This window comes from Ranitomeya imitator, chromosome 2 (genome assembly GCF_032444005.1).
Source record: "Ranitomeya imitator isolate aRanImi1 chromosome 2, aRanImi1.pri, whole genome shotgun sequence".
Taxonomy (NCBI): Eukaryota; Metazoa; Chordata; class Amphibia; order Anura; family Dendrobatidae; genus Ranitomeya; species Ranitomeya imitator.
In genome coordinates this window covers 271,046,540-271,067,333 of record NC_091283.1, presented here as the reverse complement: position 1 = coordinate 271,067,333, position 20,794 = coordinate 271,046,540, and the positions used below count along the sequence as shown (strand labels likewise).

Genomic DNA, 20,794 nt, shown 5'->3' with positions numbered 1-20,794 from the left:
AAGAATATAACTACTATAATACTGCTCCTATGTACAAGAATATAACTACTATAATACTGCTCCTATGTACAAGAATATAACTACTATAATACTGCTCCTATGTACAAGAATATAACTACTATAATACTGCTCCTATGTTCAAGAATATAACTACTATAATACTGCTCCTATGTACAAGAATATAACTACTATAATACTGCTCCTATGTACAAGAATATAACTACTATAATACTGCTCCTATGTACAAGAATATAACTACTATAATACTGCTCCTATGTACAAGAATATAACTACTATAATACTGCTCCTATGTACAAGAATATAACTACTATAATACTGCTCCTATGTACAAGAATATAACTACTATAATACTGCTCCTATGTACAAGAATATAACTACTATAATACTGCTCCTATGTACAAGAATATAACTACTATAATACTGCCCCCTATGTACAAGAATATAACTACTATAATACTGCCCCCTATGTACAAGAATATAACTACTATAATACTGCTCCTATGTACAAGAATGTAACTACTATAATACTGCCCCTATGTACAAGAATATAACTACTATAATACTGCCCCTATGTACAAGAATATAACTACTATAATACTGCCCCCTATGTACAAGATTATAACTACTATAATACTGCCCCCTATGTACAAGAATATAACTACTATAATACTGCCCCTATGTACAAGAATATAACTACTATAATACTGCTCCTATGTAGAAGAATATAACTACCATAATACTGCTCCTATGTACAAGATTATAACTACTATAATACTGCCCCCTATGTACAAGAATATAACTACTATAATACTGCCCCTATATACAGGAATATAACTACTATAATACTGCCCCCTATGTACAAGAATATAACTACTATAATACTGCCCCTATGTACAAGAATATAACTACTATAATACTGCTCCTATGTAGAAGAATATAACTACCATAATACTGCTCCTATGTACAAGATTATAACTACTATAATACTGCCCCCTATGTACAAGAATATAACTACTATAATACTGCCCCTATATACAGGAATATAACTACTATAATACTGCCCCCTATGTACAAGAATATAACTACTATAATACTGCCCCTATGTACAAGAATATAACTACTATAATACTGCACCTATGTACAAGATTATAACTACTATAATACTGCCCCCTATGTACAAGAATATAACTGCTATAATACTGCCCTTATGTACAAGAATATAACTGCTATAATACTGCCCCTATGTACAAGAATATAACTACTATAATACTGCCCCCTATGTACAACAATATAACTACTATAATACTGCCCCTATGTACAAGAATATAACTACTATAATACTGCCCCTATGTACAAGAATATAACTACTATAATACTGCTTCTATGTACAAGAAAATAACTACTATAATACTGCCCCCTATGTACAAGAATATAACTACTATAATACTGCCCCTATATACACGAATATAACTACTATAATACTGCCCCTATGTACAAGAATATAACTACTATAATACTGCCCCCTATATACAAGAATATAACTACTATAATACTGCCCCTATGTACAAGAATATAACTACTATAATACTGCTCCTATGTACAAGAATATAACTGCTATAATACTGCCCTCTGTGTATAATATTGTTGCGGTTTTCCAGAGCCACGGTTGGCGGTGTGAGGTTATTTGTGGCGGTCTCGGTCTCCGTTCTTCCACTCTTGGTTTGGATCTACATCTACGTTGACAAGGAGATGAGGACATCTTGGCCCCAGCACTGTAAGACGGCCATATGAGACGCGGGGTGGCGGTTCTCTTGTACCTGGAGATGGAAGGAGTCTGTGGGGACAATGCGGACATCTGTGAGTCCTGATTTCTCACCTCCCACCATCTTGTCATGCGGATATTTTGGGCCCGGCTCCCACCCATCAGCACATTTCGGGGACCATGCAGCGGTTTATGGCAGCGTTTTGCAGCATTTTGCTTGGTTCCAGCAGAGAGTGGCGGTTTGGGTTTATCTACAAGGAGACGAGGAGAAGATACACGTTTGTTGCTGTCTTGTCAATTTCTTGAAGGAGCGCTGACCATGAACCTGAGGAAAGGAATAAAGAACAGACCGGACACAGAGACTCCTCTTTCTTGCTGCTGCTTTGTCCATGATCACAGCGGGACGAGCCTTGTGTGCTCCTCTCTGGAGGCAGCCATGTTTTCTCCCCCTCTAATCCTTGTGACAGGCGGCAGGAAGCTCCGGAGGAGGCAGCACAGTTCAGGAGCACTTGGTTTTTCTCTGGATAGTTTGAGTGGGAATAGTGGCCCAGTTACATTAGGAAGAGATGGATTCGGTAACATTGCCAGTCATAGTACTGGTAGTACCGGCAGTAGCGTGCATAGTACTGATGGTACTGGCAGTAGTGCACACATAGTACCGGGCATAGTACTGATGGTACTGGCAGTAATGCGTACACAGTGCCAGTCATAGTACCGGCAGTAGCGTGTACATAGTACCAGTCACAAAACCAAAAACACATGGGCTACTTGCACAGTAAACAAGTCTGTAGAAACCTGTTTACACCACCAAAGAACTTGAAGACACAAAAGCGCAGAGAGAGGTAAAAAAATACTCTGTTGTAAAAAAGTCACAGTAAATAAGCAAGTGCTAGTCAAAAAATGAAAAAATACAGGGTATTTAGTTAATACGTTTTTTGCAAAAAAAGTATGTTAAGCTGCTCCAACAATCGCCAAGGTATACCCATAATAGAGCAGTCCTATCTAATGTACATAATCCCTATCTGATGTATTTAAAAACCTGATCATCTGTATAGTACCTGTATAAGCAGGGTTCAGAGAGAAAAAATATACATGTGAACATGCAGGATGGAACAGCTACAATGCAAATGACCCACAGAGGAGTGATGGACTCCCCAGTCTTGTAGAAACAAGAGAACAATTATAGAACCAAAAACACATGGGCTACTTGCATAATGAACAAGTCTGTAGAAACCTGTTCACACCACTAGCACTTGCTTATTACTGTAATTTTTTTTACAACAGCAGCTGCCAAGGCAAACAGGATCATGGGGTGCATTAAAAGAGGTCTGGATACACATGATGAGAGCATTATACTGCCTCTGTACAAATCCCTAGTTAGACCGCACATGGAGTACTGTGTCCAGTTTTGGGCACCGGTGCTCAGGAAGGATATAATGGAACTAGAGAGAGTACAAAGGAGGGCAACAAAATTAATAAAGGGGATGGGAGAACTACAATACCCAGATAGATTAGCGAAATTAGGATTATTTAGTCTAGAAAAAAGACGACTGAGGGGCGATCTAATAACCATGTATAAGTATATAAGGGGACAATACAAATATCTCGCTGAGGATCTGTTTATACCAAGGAAGGTGACGGGCACAAGGGGGCATTCTTTGCGTCTGGAGGAGAGAAGGTTTTTCCACCAACATAGAAGAGGATTCTTTACTGTTAGGGCAGTGAGAATCTGGAATTGCTTGCCTGAGGAGGTGGTGATGGCGAACTCAGTCGAGGGGTTCAAGAGAGGCCTGGATGTCTTCCTGGAGCAGAACAATATTGTATCATACAATTATTAGGTTCTGTAGAAGGACGTAGATCTGGGTATTTATTATAATGGAATATAGGCTGAACTGGATGGACAAATGTCTTTTTTCGGCCTTACTAACTATGTTACTATGTTACTATGTAACAGAGTATTTTTGACCTCTCTGTGCTCTTTTGTGTCTTCAAGTTCTTTGGTGGTGTGAACAGGTTCCTACAGACTTGTTCACTGTGCAAGTAGCCCATGTGTTTTTTTGTTTTATAATTGTTCTCTTGTTTCTACAAGACTGGGGAGTCCACCACTCCTCTGTGGATCATTTGCATTGTAGCTGTTCCATCTCGCATGTTCTACGTGGATATTTTCTCTCTGAACCCTGCTCATACAGGTACTATACAGATGATCAGGTTTTTAAATACATCAGATAGGGATTATATACATTAGATAGGACTGCTCTATTATGGGTATACCTTGGCGATTGTTGGAGCAGCTTAACATACTTTTTTTGCAAAAAAAACGTATTAACTAAATACCCTGTATTTTTTCATTTTTTGACTAGCACTTGCTTATTTACTGTGACTTTTTTACAACAGAGTATTTTTTTTTACCTCTCTGCGCTTTTGTGTCTTCACAGTACCAGTCACAGCACCGGCAGTAGCGCGTACATAGTACCAGTCACAGCACTGGCAGTAGCGCGTACATAGTACCAGTCACAGTAGCGCAGTCAGTACCGGCAGTAGCGCGTACACAGTACCGGCAGTAGCGCGTACATAGTACCAGTCACAGTACCGGCAGTAGCACGTACATAGTACCAGTCACCGCACCGGCAGTAGCGCGTACATAGTACCAGTCTCAGCACCGGCAGTAGCGCGTACATAGTACCAGTCACAGTACCGGCAGTAGCGCACGTACACAGTACTGCCAATAGCACGCCCACAGTACCAGTAACAGTACCGGCAGTAGCGCGTACACCGTACCAGTCACAGTACCGGCAGTAGCGCGTACATAGTATCAGTCACAGCACTGGCAGTAGCGCGTACATAGTACCAGTCACAGTACCGGCAGTAGCGAACGTACACAGTACTGCCAATAGCACGTCCACAGTACCAGTCACAGTACCGGCAGTAGCGCACGTACACAGTACTGCCACTAGCACGCCCACAGTACCGGCAGTAGCGCGTACATAGTACCAGTCACAGCACCGGCAGTAGTGCGTACATAGTACCAGTCACAGTACCGGCAGTAGTGCGTACACAGTACCAGTCACAGCACCGGCAGTAGCGCGAACACAGTACCAGTCACAGCACCGGCAGTAGCGCACGTATACAGTACCAGTCATGGCATCGGCAGTAGCGTGCACACAGTACCAGTCATGGCACCGGCAGTAGCATGCACACAGTACCAGTCATGGCATCGGCAATAGCGCGCACACAGTACCAGTCAGCACCGGCAGTAGCGCACGTACACAGTACTGCCAATAGCACGCCCACAGTACCGGTCATGGCACCGACAGTAGCGCATACACAGTACCAGTCATGGCACCGGCAATAGCGCGCACACAGTACCAGTCATAGTACCGGCAGTAGCGCGTACACAGCACCAGTCATAGCACCGGCAGTATCGCGTACACAGTACTGCCCATAGCGCGCCCACATTACCACTCATGGCATCGGCAATAGCGCGCTCACAGTACCAGTCATGGCACCGGCAATAGCGCGCACACAGTACCAGCCATAGTGTCAGCAGTAGAACCAATACAGAAATAAGGAAAAAAGTGCAAGCTATGATGTAATAGTCTGCCTCGCAGGTGATGTGGACATATGTCTGATCTCCACGCGTCTCTTATGCCTGACTGATGGGGTCCATGACGGCACGTGTTGGGCCCCTTCCCTTGGACACTCGGAGAACTTGTCTCTTCTTCTTTCTCGTCCTCTTGGTAATTTTTAGCCATTAGGGCTGGAATCGGTAGAATTACAGGAAGCCTTGCATGAAGCCGTGTATCCTACTTTGTGCAGAGTTCACATGTTCCTTTTTTCCGCCTCTTACTTGACCTTGTTTCTAATATTTCCTGGAGCTGAAGAAAGAAGATAAGTGAGTTTCGGGTTAAGAGTTCACAGCAAACGACCTCCACAATATACCGTGCCCATATAGCGATATACACGCTGCAACATGGATGACTCCAAAATTACTTCCCTCCATGTCTCCCCTAATATCAGAGGCAGCAGCTTATAATAAGACCACACAAGGAGAAGATATGACCACTGCACTGTTACTGAGCGAAACCTCGAACACCAAGGCCATCATTAATAATACCGCCATGTAAGGACCACATGGTGGCAAGGATCACCAACAGGGACCATATGGTGCTGGATACACTGAGGTTCTGAGGTGACATCTCTGGTTCGAGCTGGTCACTTTTTCTCCATCTTTTCCATCTGACCCAGACCACCATGAACACTTTTTTTAGCTACTTATGTATGCAGAATTTGCCACACAGACCTCATGGACACCTCACTTTTTCCAGCAAACACCCCCCCTCTATACAGACTCCTCACCTATAGTGCCCCAGATAGTAATAATGGCCAAGAAACTAATGTAGGGCCACATTGTCCCCAGCCAGTAGGTGCCACTTTTTGTCCCTTAATACAATATAGGCCTAGTTCTTGGTGTGGCTTTGACATACGAGCATACATGGTGGAGCCGGGAGTCTGTGGCTCTCTGCTCCACCATACTCTTCAACGAGTATGTGCAGGGTCTTGTTCTCCGGATGCCCCTGGAGTGACACCAAAATCTGAACACAATATTGAGTCATTGACCGCCGTGCCTCCTCCGACACTTTTATTAGTTTATTCCTAGCTTCATCGCTTTCCACCTCCAGCTTCAAAGTTCAGGAGGTGCCAATAGCTTTCCTCCATCTTTACAGTTTCAGTGCAGAAGAAAACAGAATTATCAGTAATCTCTCCTCGTAAAGTTTGTAAAACCATTAACATTCTTGGACTTCACAATTATGCAAATCCCATGAATGTCATCTCAAGGAGGATTGTATATAGTTTTGAAGAAGAGGAAGAGTTTCTTCAGATTGTTTCCTTCAGCTCTCTGTGATGGCATCTTCTGATCTGAGGGAAGAGCTAAACTACTCCATCTGCCTGAGCATCTTCAGAGATCCTGTCACCTTACATTGTGGACACAACTTTTGCCAGATTTGTATAGATAATTTCTTGGATGGTCAGGACAGAACCGGGTTCTACAACTGCCGTGAATGCAGAGAAAGTCTACCAGAACGTCACACGCTGAAGAAGAACTTGGCTTTGACGAATATAGCCCAACGTTTCCACACTTTGCAGCTAGAAGACAACTTCTGTGCCTACTGTCTCCCGGGCAAAGTGGCCACTGTTATTTGCTGCCAGCACTGTGAGGCTTTCCTCTGTGACCATCATCTGAGATTCCACAGTAAGTCACCAAAACATGTCTTCTCTGAGCCGAAAACATCTCCGGAGAGCAGAAAATGCTCTTATCACAAGAAGATCCTGGAGTATTTCTGTTCCAAGAACTCGGTATGTCTCTGTCAGTTGTGCAAGCGAGATTGTGAGCTCCAAGGTCATCACGTTCAGTCACTAGACGATGCGACCAAAAGTAAAAAGGAGAAGCTCTCAAAAATCCTTGATCAGTTGTCTTCCAAGAGGAAAAAGGCTGAGCTAAAGATTCAGAGCCTGAACTGGCATGACAAAAAGATTCAGGCGAAAGCAGCAGGTGTCTTTAGAAGAGTCAGGTCCATGCAAGGAGACATGAGGGAACAGCTGGAAGTTCTGACCAACAAGGTCCTAAGCGAGATCTCCAGACAAGTAGAACAAGTGTCATTGTCTGTCTCGGATCTGAGCAGACATCTGGAAATCGAGAAGGATGAGCTGTACAGTAAGATGGACCATGTCGGACAGCTTCTTAACATCATTGACCCGCTGATAATTCTCCAGGAACCAGATGAAACCTACGTTTGTGGTATTGAGGAGGACGAGTATGAGAAGGAGCCATGTGTCGTGGGTGGTCTGGATGAAGATCTGATCTCACAGATGCTGCACGTAGGATTATCTAACATGATGGACGTTGCAGATGGAGTCAATGACTGGCGGGAACCTACAGACTTATTGCTGGACATAGACACGGCAGCTAATAACCTGCTTATATCAGACAACTTGAGGACCATCTCCTGGTCAGAAGAAAGCCAGAATCGTCCAGAAACGCCGCACCGATTCCAGTGCTTTCAAGTCTTAAGCATTGAGAATTTTTCTTCAGGACGACATCGTTGGGAGGTGGAAATCAGTAAATCCGAAGGTTGGGCAGTCGGGATGTGTTATCCCAGTGTAGAGAGAAAAGGGAACTCCTCAGTCATTGGGGTCAATAATAAGTCCTGGGGTCTATGGGGGTTTAATAATAAGTTCATTATGAGGCATGATGGCAAACAGACAGTAATATTACCGCACAATATCTCCTGCCACCGACTGAAGATCAGTCTGGATTACGAGGCCGGGCAGATATCCTTCTATGAAATGAAGGACCTGGAGAGACATTTGTACACCTTCACGGCCACTTTCACTGAGCCCCTCCATGCCGCATTTTGGGTACCTGGGGGTAAAAACCAAGAAGACTGTAGGGTGAGAATAGCACACTACCAAAAGCTAAAATGATGCGAGAGCATTGCCAATGTAATGTCTTCTGACCTGCCAAATCTCACAGGGTGGGGGAATTCTCAAGAGAACATCGGCACAAAGAACTAATGCTGGGTGTGTATAAGTTGGACGGACACAATGTCTTTTACTTATACAGTTGTGAATTTTGCTATTTACTATTATGTATGAACCTCCTACTTTTATGTGCAAAACTCCCTATATTCACGAAGGGTAAAAAATAAAGAACAATCCAGCAGCCCCTGGAGAGTCTTGGAAACTGCAAGCCATTATATTTCCCCTGATTTTAGTGGCCAAAAATTGAGTCAAAGATGCTTGTAAGTTAAATTTGTTTCTTCTCTAATACTATCCAATTCCTTATCATTGTATTCCAAGTGGCCCCAAATATGAGTGTAAATTATAAGATAAAGGTAAAGATCTTTATGTATTTATTATGCTGTAAATGAGCTGTTAAAAGTTGTGTAAAGGTCATGAGTAAGTGACTGTAAATATAAAAGTTTCACTTACCGAAGAGGCAAAACTCTTAAACATTTCTTCTCAATCTTCTGGTGTCATATACCTCAGATACCTGTAGTGGGAGGGATTCTTTGGCTGATACCTGTAGAGCAACGGCTTCTTTGGGCGATACCTGTAGAGCGGGGGCTTCTTTGACCGATACCTGTAGAGCAGGGGCTTCTTTGGCCGATACCTGTAGAGCAGGAGCATCTTTGGCCGACACCTGTAGAGCAGGAGCATCTTTGGCCGACACCTGTAGAGCGGGGGCTTCTTTGACCGATACCTGTAGAGCAGGGGCTTCTTTGACCGATACCTGTAGAGCAGGAGCATCTTTGGCCGACACCTGTAGAGAGAGGGGCATCTTTGGCCGACACCTGTAGAGCGGGGGCTTCTTTGACCGATACCTGTCTTCTTTGGCCGATACCTGTAGAGCAGGAACATCTTTGGCCGACACCTGTAGAGCAGGAGCATCTTTGGCCGACACCTGTAGAGCGGGGGCTTCTTTGACTGATACCTGTAGAGCAGGGGCTTCTTTGACCGATACCTGTAGAGCAGGAGCATCTTTGGCCGACACCTGTAGAGCAGGAGCATCTTTGGCCGATACCTGTAGAGCGAGGGGCTTCTTTGGCCGACACCTGTAGAGCGAGGGGCTTCTTTGGCCGACACCTGTAGAGAGAGCGGCTTCTTTGGCCGACACCTGTAGAGAGAGGGGCTTCTTTGGCTGACACCTGTAGAGAGAGGGGCTTCTTTGGCTGACACCTGTAGAGCGGGTGCATCTTTGGCCGACACCTGTAGAGCGGGTGCATCTTTGGCCGACACCTGTAGAGCGGGTGCATCTTTGGCCGACACCTGTAGAGCGGGAGCATCTTTGGCCGACACCTGTAGAGCGGGGGCTTCTTTGGCTGACACCTGTAGAGCGAGGGGCTTCTTTGGCCGACACCTGTAGAGCGAGGGGCTTCTTTGGCCGACACCTGTAGAGCGAGGGGCTTCTTTGGCCGACACCTGTAGAGCGAGGGGCTTCTTTGGCCGGCACCTGTAGAGCGAGGGGCTTCTTTGGCCGACACCTGTAGAGCGAGGGGCTTCTTTGGCCGACACCTGTAGAGCGAGGGGCTTCTTTGGCCGACACCTGTAGAGCGAGGGGCTTCTTTGGCCGACACCTGTAGAGAGAGGGGCTTCTTTGGCCGACACCTGTAGAGTGGGCGCTTCTTTGGCCGACACCTGTAGAGTGGGCGCTTCTTTGGCCGACAGCTGTAGAGCGGGGGCTTCTTTGGCCGACACCTGTAGAGCGGGGGCTTCTTTGGCCGATACCTGTAGAGCGAGGGCTTCTTTGGCCGATACCTGTAGAGCGTGGGCTTCTTTGGCCGATACCTGTAGAGCGTGGGCTTCTTTGGCCGATCCCTCTAGAGTGGGCGCTTCTTTGGCCGATAGCTGTAGATCGGGGGCATCTTTGGCCGATAGCTGTAGATCGGGGGCATCTTACGCCAATACATATAAAGTGGGGGCTTCTTTGGCTCATACCTGTAGAGCGAGGGCTTCTTTGGCCGATACAGGTTTCCCTATCAGAGTCAGGATTACAATGACTATACCCAGCTGATTAACACAGGATCCACCATTGACAATAGGTGATGTCACAGCTCACCTCCTCCTGCTGTACGACTGATAACACCTCTATATACAATAGAGAGTACAGATTGTGATACAGAAGAAAAAACATTTCCAAAAATGAAACAAAAATACATTTACCCCAAAGCACTGCAATAAATGTCATTTTCTGTCATAGCTTCCCTTTAAGAGGGAATTAAATGAACGGTCCTTTTGTTCTCGGGGAGGATAAACCACCAAATATATCGAAAATACATGTACGCTCAGCTGAAGCTAGCATGCACGTGTAGGCATCACTCCCAACCGCACTGGATTCAGCTGGACTGTCCCGATTTGAGGGTTCGGTCAGTCCCGTTACGTCAGGGAATTGTCCCATTTTCTAATACCTCTCGCCGATGTTGTCATCGCTCTGTTGCTCCTCCTCGAGGGCTGGGACCGCATCTCTCTGCACTGACATAAATTATAATATTCACTTCTCCTGTAATCGCAGGCACGAGATCCATCTATGAGCCAAAGCCCATAATATTGTAGAACTTGATAATCTTGATCTGTATTGAAGGCAGTGAGCCCATAAGCAGATTATACTGGTACATAGAAATACACTGCTACATACACTGTATCTCTATGTTCCCTGTATACTAGAGGTAAAAAAAAGTCAGATTTTTTTGTTCCTATAAAAATAATAAAAAGCAATTACAAAAATGTCATTTTTTTTCTTTTTTGTTCGTTATTCCTGTATTTGAACCCACAATCTTCATACACAGGGTAAAGCAAATGTGGCCTTCCATCTGCCAATCTTACTGTTCTCCGGGAAATAAGTCGATGCCAAAAGAGTCTGGAGGTGACAGAGGAGTCTGGAGTATGGAGGGGACCAGGGAGACTGGAGAAGAAAGCAGGAGTCTGGAAGGGTCAGAGGATTCTGGAAGGGACAGAGGGTTCTAGAAGGGACAGAGGGGTCTAGAAGGGACAGAGGGGTGGAAACTGTGTGAGGGTTGTTGGGGAATGGACATATTGGACTGGAGGAGACAGGGATCTGGAGGAAGATAGGGGGTCTAGAGGAGTCTTCAGGGGAACCTGGAGGAGGACAGAGAAGTACTGAAGAGGGCAGAGGAGTTTGGAAGAGGTGAGAGGACAAAAGATTCTGTGAGAGGACAGATGGTTCTGAAAGTGACAGGTCATAGGCAGACAGGGGTCTGGAGGGGACCAAGGAGTCTGGGAGAGGAAAGAAGAGTCTGGAAGAGACAGAGGATTTGGTAAGACGAAGGAGGAGTCTGGAGGGGACAGGTTGTTTGGAGGAGACATAGGAGTCTTGAGGAGACCAAGGGGTCTGGAGGAGGACAGAGGAGTCTGGAGGAAGACAGGGGAGACTAGAGGAGTCTGTAAGAGGGCAGAGGGGTCTGGAAGGTACAGATACTTCTGGAGGAGAACAGAGGAGCCTGGAAGGAACAGAGGGGACAGGGAGTCTGGCAAAAAACAAATGAGGATGGAGGAGACCTAAGAGTCTAGGGAGACTGTACGGGATGGAGGTGTCAGGAAAAGACGGAGTCTGGAGGGGACATGGCATTATGTAGGATATGGAGGAGACTGGAGGGGATAGCAGGGTCTAGAAGAGACAGCTGCAGGGGCATGACTATAATAGGTACGGAGGTTGCAATCACACCCAGGCCCTGGAGCCTAGGGGAGCCCTAAAGGTACCCAACAAGCCCATTGGACAGAGGAGTCTAGTGGAAAACACAGAAGCACCTGAAAAGACGGCTGTTGGCCAGATGGTCGTCGATCCAGCAGCTTTCTAACCTTTGCACTTTGCATTTTAAGCTCATGGCTTACATCAGTACACAATGCATGCTGTCCCTCTACAATCTCCAGTGAATCAAGGCTTACGTTCTAGGACAATCCCAGGTTACATGGTAAAAATTAACTTTACAAATTGGAAAAACTAAAGACGAGCTCTACACACAATTTTTTGGAACATTTTACTCTGCTTTTCCATGGTCGTCTGTTGATCTGAGCGACCAAGACTCCATTGTTCACAACGTCCATATGGAATCACAACGTCCATATGGAATCTTACAAACGACCACCTCTAAACATACCTGCCTACATTAATGAGGTGGCGTAACATGGGAGGGAGGGCACAAGCCCAAAATGTTGATGTGACTTGCTTGGTGTGGCTTCCTTGGTGTGACTTCCTTGGTGTGACTTCCTTGGTGTGACTTCCTTGGTGTCGCTTTCTTGGCGTGGCTTCCTTGATGTGGCTTTCTTGGTGTGGCTTCCTTCATGTGACTTTCTTGGTGTGGCTTCCTTGGTGTGACTTCCTTGGTGTGGCTTCCTTGGTGTGACTTCCTTGGTGTGGCTTCCTTGGTGTGGCTTCCTTGGTGTCGCTTTCTTGGCGTGGCTTCCTTGATGTGGCTTTCTTGGTGTGGCTTCCTTCATGTGACTTTCTTGGTGTGGCTTCCTTGGTGTGTTTTCATTGATATGACTATCTTGGTGTAGCTTTCTTGGGGTGGCTTCCTTCATGTGACTTTCTTGGTGTGGCTTCATTGATGTGGCTTCCTTGGCATGGCTTCCTGGATGTGGATTCCATGGCGTGGCTTCCTTGGCTTGTCTTCCTTGGCATGTGTTCTTGGTGTGGCTTCCTTGATGTGCCCCTCATCTCTCCTTAAGGTACCGTCACACTCAGCGATGCTGCAGCGATATAGACAACGAGCCGATCGCTGCAGCGTCGCTGTAGAGACGTCAAACACAGCAGCTCCAGAACGATGCAGGAACGATCCAGTGACATAACGGCTACTCACTTTTCGTTGTAGCTGGTTGTTGGCTCCATGTAAAACATTGCAGGCATCGTTGCTTTTGCTGTCAAACACGACGATACACGCCGACCTGACGACCAAATAAAGTTCTGGACTTCTAGCTCCGACCAGCGATATCACAGCGGGATCCAGATCGCTGCTGCGTGTCAAACACAACGAGATCGCTATCCAGGACGCTGCAACGTCACGGATCATTGTCGTTCTCGTTGTAAAGTTGGTGAGTGTGAAGGTACCTTTAGTATGACCTCCTTTTTGTAGGGATTTCTTCATTGCTTCTACATTTTTCCTTTCTGAGGAATGTCTTCCTCTGAAGATTACATCCTCCATGCCTTTTCTACTTTGTGTTAATCTTTTCTTTACTTTAGATTTTGACCATCATTTATTATCTAATTTAGACTTTTTTAGTCCCTCTAGTACTAAAAAATTCTAGAAAATGATGAAGAACAGCAAAGCGGATTTCTCATATAAATGAAGATTTTCCAAGCATTTTTTCAGGATTTTTTTGAGCAGTTCTGCACCTAAAACTCTTCAAAAAGATCTAAAAAGCTGCAAAAAAGATTTACAACAAAAACAAGGAACAATTTTTAGTTTTAATTAAATCCAGCGCCGTCTAGAATAATTTGGCGCAAAAAAAGTCTGAGTGCCAGATAAAAAAAACAGAAAATTGACTAAAAAAAATCATGAATCGTCTCTTTATATTTTTTGTCTTTTGGCAAAATGTCGCCAATAAAAATACTATTTATTTCTATCTTCCCGTGTTGTCAAATTTTTAGCGCAAATTCGTTAATATGTCGCAAAAAATTGCGTTAACCCTCCAGAAAAATGTTGCCTTTTTTTAAAAAAAAAAAGTTGCAATTAATGAATCGGACTCAAGGACCAAAAAAAAAAAACAAATAAAATTGACATAAAAAATGCTCAAATTAAGAAAAAAAAAGGTATATAAAAATAAGCACAAAAAAAAAGCATAAATGCAATAATGCAGCACAATTTGGAAAGGAAAGAGTTAAAACCACTTCCCAGTGAGGCCAGCAACTGATTATGGAGAAACCTGATCTGCTGGGTTTACAGGTTGTTGTTTTTTTTTTAATTCTATCAGTTCCAGAGCAATAGGGGATGTTTTCTGGAAGAAACCCTCCCAAGCTCTGGGATCCCTTTAAGGTGCAGTAACAATAAGCTCTGAAACATCACCTTTAAAAAAAAAAAAAAAAAAGGGTCAGCATGCACAGCCTGGCCAATAAAGGGTGAGGGAGTCTCCTCCCCACCTCACATTCCTAGGGCAGGAAGCACATTGTGCTGTAGAGCAGTTTTGGTTTCAGGCCAAGATGGCATCCACCGATCTGAGGGACGAGCTGAGCTGCTCCATCTGCCTGAGCATCTACTTGGACCCCGTGACCCTGAGATGTGGACACAACTTCTGCCAGGACTGTATCATTCGTCTGCTGGACTCTCAGAGGGACTCCAACACCAGGATTTATACCTGCCCCGAATGCAGGAAGGAGTACAGTCAGCGGCCATCGTTGTACAGGAACATCACCCTGAGGAGCATAGTCAGATACTTCCAGATCCCTGAGGGTCCTCAAGGTAAAGCCACCATCATGTGCACCTACTGCCTGCACTGCCCGGTGCTTGCCGTGACGTCCTGCGTCTTGTGTGAAGCTTCCCTGTGTGGAAAACACTTGGACGTCCACAACAAATCTTCGGAACACGTCTTGATTGACCCCACCGTTTCCCTGAAAAACCGAAAATGTTTGACCCACGGAAAGATCCTAGAGTATTACTGCCCTGAAGATGAGGCCTGTATCTGCATCTACTGTCGGGTGGATGGAGACCACCCAGGCCACCGAGTTCAATCCTTGGAAGAAGCCTCCGAGGAGAAGAAGACAAAAATGGCCAAAGTTCTGGAAAAGTTGACCTCGAAGAAGAAGGAAACCAAAATAAAAATTCAGAATCTCCATGAACGGCTGATAAATGAAAACAAAAAAGCAGCAGAGATACAAGATAAAGTCTCGGCTCTGTTCATTGACATCAGAAGACAGCTGGAGAAACTAGAGACAAGTATCATAAGTGAGATCTCCAGCCAGGAGAAACGAGTGTCAAACGTTGTCTCAGCCCTGATCCAAGAGCTGGAGACAAAGAAGAACCAACTGTCCAGGACAATGGGTCAGATCGAGGATTTGTGTAAGGTGACCGATCCCATACTTGTCTTACAAGACCCGAATTGTCAAATCTTTGTCCATTATGATCAAGAGAATGATGCAGACGAGTGTGATCAGACGATTATAGATACAGGTGATCTAGATGAGGACCAGATCAAGAAGACCATACATGACCAAGTATCTGATCTGACAGCCCATGTGAACGCCTGGCTGTTTTTGCTGGATCCTTTGGACCTCTCGTTGGATGTAAACACGGCCGCTAATAATCTAAGTATCTCAGATGACCTGAAGACTGCATTGTTTACTTGCGTAGACCAAAACCGACCAATTTGCCCAGAGAGGTCTCCAGAAAATGAGGTTCTGAGTACCCAGACTTTTTCTTCCGGGAAACATTACTGGGTGTTGGACACCAGTAAATTGGGGAACTGGAAGTTTGGTGTGAGCTACCCCTTTATAGATGGTGTCTGTGAGGCCTCCTGGTGTTTGTGGAGGAATTATAACGAATGTGCAGCAGTGCATGGGAAAAACTTTGCCCAGTTATCGGTGACCAATAATTTGCTTTCTGCTATGTTTGGAGTGTATCTGGATTACGAGGCCGGACAGCTGTCTTTTTACCAGCTGAGCACCCCTATTCAACACCTGTACACTTTTACTGCCACCTTCACCGAACCTCTTCATGCTTCATTTTGGTTAAATGGTAATGGCTCTGCAGCCTGGATTCAAATCCAAAGCTAAGGACTTACTTCTCTTAAAAGTACTTTAGGCCTAATGAAGCTCCTGCGCCCCTAAACTGGCCCCAATCAAGAAGGTGATTCTAGTATTGGACGTTTATCTGATAACATATCCAGGATGGTGTCTGCGTATTACCTTTTGTGTTGGTGACTATGTGGTGCATAGTTAAATAGTATAGAATTAATCATGCCATATGGTGTACACTGGGCCTCATACGATTTCTTTACAATGTCATACAGCGTCACTACCACCTTATAATGCAAAACTATTGTAATCTATTAAGCACTGTGCAATGGCAATTAAAATTAAAATTTTTATCCCTTAAAGGGGATTTGTCACTTGCCATAAATATGTATTTTTGTATACTCGTATTAATGCCACTGTTCTCCTGAATCCGGCGCTGTTTTTCTTTTGATCCTGCACCTCTCCTTTCCTGAGATACAACCCCTTCTTTCCTGTCTGTAAATCTAGTCTTGTTAGCACTGTGGGCGTGGTCCTGAACTCTTCCTCCTGAGAGGTTGTCTTAGAAACACGCCCCCCTTGACTACATAAACTAGATTTATACATAGGGAAGAAAGGGCCATATGTCTGTAATACAGAGGCGTAGGGACAAAAGAAAAACACCCCTGGATTCGGGAGAACGGCGGCATTTACACCAAATAGAAAAAATGACAGATTTATGGCAAATGCCCGATTCCCTTTAAAGGACATAGATCACCTATTAGGTTGTGTGATACATGTCTGATCGGTGATTCTGATTATGTCCATGCGCTGCGCTCACACTGGCACCTGCGTATCTGTATCTGTACCCAATGATGGGAGCTGATGGTAACATGTATGTAAATAATTATTTTTTGTGACTACTGTGCAGACAAATAAAATTAGAGAATGAGCATCGCTTGGTATATGTGCCCCCCCGCCAGACTAGATACATCCGCCCACTGCCCAGCCTGGCACCATACACATGGACAATAAAGGAAGCTGTGCACCTCACCTTTTTGGAGGGAGTCTGGCCTGGGGTCTGTATTAGTTTAGACTTGTAAACATATTAAACCCTGGCCTGCAGGGGGAGTATATTTGGCCCGCGATGCTGAGCAGGTCACCTGCCTGGAATCACACTTTTGCCCGGCATCCTAGATGCCAATACAGTTGAAAGCAATGATGGAGGAGGGAGCATCAGCTGTATACAGACCCCAAACCAGACCCCCTGTATACAGACCCCAGACCAGGCCCCCTGTATACAGACCCCAGACCACCTGTATACAGATCCCAGATCAGACCTCCTGTATACAGATCCCAGATCAGACCTCCTGTACACAGACTCCAGACCAGACCCCCTATATACAAACCCCAGATCAGAACCCCTGTATACAGACCCCAGCCCAGGCCCCCTGTATACAGACCCCGGACCTCCTGTATACAGACCTCCAGATTACAGACCCCCTGTATAAAAACTCCAGACCAGACTTCCTGCATACAGACCCCACACCAGACCTCCTGTATACAGATCCCAGACCAAACCCCCTGTATACAGACCCCAGACCAGACCCCCTGTATACAGACCCCAGACCAGACCCCCTGTATAAAAACCCCAGACAACACTTCCTGCAGAGACCCCAGACCAGACCCCAGACCTCCAGTTTACAGACCCCCTGTATACAGACCCCATACCAAACGCCCTGTGTAAAAACAACAGACCAGAGCTTCCTGTATACAGACCCCAGACCAGGCCTCTTGTATACAGACCAGACCCCATGTATACAGACCCAAGACCAGACCCCCTGTATACAGACCCAGACCAGACCTGTATACAGACCCCAGACCAGACCTCCTGTATACAGACCCCAGACCAGACCCCCTGTATACAGACCCCAGACCAGACCCCCTGTATACAGACCCCAGACCAGACCTCCTGCATACAGATCCCAGACCAGACCCCCTGTATACAGACCCCAGACCAGACCCCCTGTATACAGACCCCAGACCAGACCTCCTGTATACAGATACCAGACCCCCTGTATACAGACCCCAGATCAGAACCCCTGTGTACAGACCCCAGACTAGACGCCTTGTATACAGAGCCAAGACGAGACCCTCCTGTATACAGAGCACAAATTAGACCCTCTATATACAGACCCCTTGTATAAAGATCTCCAGACTGCAGCTCTGGAGGTGACTGGAGGACAGGTGCCCACAATCAGCCACACCCTGCTAGGAGCAGCACCTGCCTTGTGAGCTCCAGCACTTCCAGCAGGAGGCCCAGAGTCGGCCTCTCTTCTCCCCAGGGAGAGGCAGGCTTCCTGGGAGGCCGGCATGGCTTCCCAGGCTTCTGTTCCCCGGTCTGTGCCGGCGGGGGACAGAGAGCAGCAGCAGCAACCGGCCCAAGAGGGACTGAGGAGGTCGGGACGGGTGAGAAGAACCATACCCACCTACACCAACCCTGAGACGGCTCATCGTCCGCCCAGAGAGGGAGACAGGGGCGCCCCAGGAAGGAGAGCCCAAGAACATCTGGGGGGAGACGAGCTCCGGCGAGTCCTCGAGTACCTTCTCCTCCCGAGTGGTCGCCATGCTACGTGAGTACGAGGACGCCGGCAAAGCACTGACCGGGCTGAAGGAGAAGCTGCGGGTGGCTCGGGTCTTGAACACCCAAGCCTCTAACAAAGAGAAACCCGCGACCTCCCAGAGGTTCAGAGCCCTCAGAGATGAGGTGGTCCGGTTAGTGCTCTTCCGGGAGGGGATTGAGAAAAGCGCAGGTCCCTTCCTGGAGAGGTTTAAGAACCAGCGGCGGTTCTCAGAAATGAAGGGGTTAAATACCTCAGGAGAGCCGCCAGCCGGCGTCCTAAGCGACGAGGAGGAGGACGACGACGACGTGGCTGTGACTGGAGTCCTACAAGCTGGAACAAGCCGGGAGAGTGAGTCGCAGAGCCGACAACAGGGGAGCGGCCTCCCGGCACGGCAGAGGACTCCGACAGCACAGGCTGGAGTGTCAGCGGAGGAAGAGGAGGAGGGCGGTCTGCTAGAGGAGATCCGACAGCTGGAGTCTCCAGTGAACCTGGACCGCTTTTCCTTTGGTGAGGACGAGCCAGCAGAGGAATCCAAGAAGAGGAAGAAGACAAGGAAGGAGACTGCACGGGAGGTGGTGAGTTACAGATATGTACTGATGGATGATGTTACACATACCGCCTCCTGTGTAAACCCCACCAAACCTAAAGGCATGGGCTCTGCAGTGGGTCCGGGGCATAGGCAAGGTGGGGAGAGGAGGAGGACGTCCGGCGGTGCTGCCGTCTGTGCGGGGAACAGTGCAGGGGGCAAGGTTGTGGTGGTACTCACGGAGCCGGACATAGGGGACCCCGAGAAGTTTCCCTCACTGCCCTCTGCGGCTAAGCCGGTTCTCACCGGGGCTGAGGGGGGCAAGGGGGATGTCCACGCCGTTAGCGAAAGGGGGATGGTGTGGGCAGACTCCATCCCTGCTCACTACGGCTGAGCCGGCCCTGTGGGGAGCAGGTCCGAGAAACTTGGTGCGGCGAAAGGGGGGCGCACTGTTGTGACAGCGGCGCAGTGCGCCTCAGCAGAGAAGAGGCATGCGGCTGCGACAGGAGAGCAGCGAGTCCAAAAAGGACAAAAAAAAGCAGGAAAAATCAACTGCAGGGAACACTGGGCGCCCTGCTGCGACGGGGGGACAGAGTGCTCCAGCGCCCAAACGTGACACCAGGACCCCGAAGTCTGTGGGTGCGGGGCAGGCGGCGCCCCCCAACAAGCAGCGAGCCCAGAATAATAAAATGCAAACTGCTGCAGTGGGGGGGCAAGGAGCTCCAGAGACACAACAGAGCACCAATCAAGGGAAACCGGGTGTGGTGCTGCACCCCTCCCCCGGTCCAGCAGGTGTGAGTGCAGAGAAGCCAGGCACAAGTGAGGAAGGAATGGATGTTACTGTGGAAGGTGCAGAGAACACTGGGAAAAATGGTGGTGCCAATACTGGTAATAAAGTGACGGGAAGTGGTGGCAATGGTAAGGGGAATGATGGGAGTAGTAGTGGAGTGAATGGTGGGAGTAGTGGTGGAGTGAATGGTGGGAGTAGTGGTGGAGTGAATGATGGTAGTAGTGGTGGAGTGAATGATGGGAGTAGTGGTGGAGTGAATGGTGGGAGTAGTGGTGGAGTGAATGGTGGGAGTAGTGGTGGAGCGAATGGTGACAGTAGTGGTGGAGTGAATGATGGGAGTAGTGATGTTGCAAATGATGGGAGTAGTGGTGGAGTGAATGAGGAGAGCATTACTGGTGTTGGTGGAGGGGAAGCAGGTAGTGGTCCCGCTGCCCCCCCCAGCGGTGGCAGGGGCTTCAGCCCCAAGCTATTCAGGAGCTGTCACTGCTGGGGGTAGTAGTGCGCCCTTGTCTGGTGACCCTGAGGATGGTGACTTGCAACAGCGCTTCCTGGACGCCCTGAGGAGAGGGGAGAGTTCCATCAATGTAGAGGGGAGGGAGGTTGATCTGTCTTTCTGGATAGAGCGACACGGTCTTTCCGCCTTGCGAGATAGCGGGGCAGAGACTGGTCTCTGCCGACAACGGGGCAGAGGAGTAACCGTAGGAATGTGGCCCGTCTCCAGTGGGTAAGCAAGGATGCCTGTCCTGATCGGTCAAAGGTTGCTGAGCTCCTGCTGGGGATGGGCTTCGCGGCATATGACATCTTTGCCTTGATCCATCCCTATGGGACCTCCTACTTCGATGTCAGCTTCGTG

General features: G+C 47.1%; 3 protein-coding genes across 4 annotated transcripts in view; all 3 read left to right on the top strand.

The window, feature by feature from the left end:
* TMEM220 (transmembrane protein 220) overlaps positions 1 to 2,137 on the top strand; it is a 38,378-nt gene extending 36,241 nt beyond the window's left edge. For both annotated transcript variants that reach the window (XM_069749214.1, XM_069749213.1), the window contains one exon: positions 1,680 to 2,137. In XM_069749214.1, the coding sequence (XP_069605315.1) occupies positions 1,680 to 1,812 (133 nt within the window). In that variant the 3' untranslated portion in view covers positions 1,813 to 2,137. The remainder of the gene's footprint in view (positions 1 to 1,679) is intronic.
* Positions 2,138 to 14,331: 12,194 nt separating this feature from the next.
* LOC138663108 (E3 ubiquitin/ISG15 ligase TRIM25-like) lies at positions 14,332 to 16,954 on the top strand. The gene has a single exon (XM_069749210.1). It carries the CDS (start codon positions 14,496 to 14,498, stop codon positions 16,062 to 16,064), a length of 1,569 nt encoding a protein of 522 aa, XP_069605311.1. The 5' UTR covers positions 14,332 to 14,495; the 3' UTR covers positions 16,065 to 16,954.
* Positions 16,955 to 19,178: 2,224 nt separating this feature from the next.
* Positions 19,179 to 20,794, top strand: part of LOC138663105 (uncharacterized) — a 142,664-nt gene continuing 141,048 nt past the window's right edge. The window contains exon 1 of the mRNA XM_069749207.1: positions 19,179 to 19,200. The gene's annotated coding sequence lies outside the window, so the exon portion shown is untranslated. The remainder of the gene's footprint in view (positions 19,201 to 20,794) is intronic.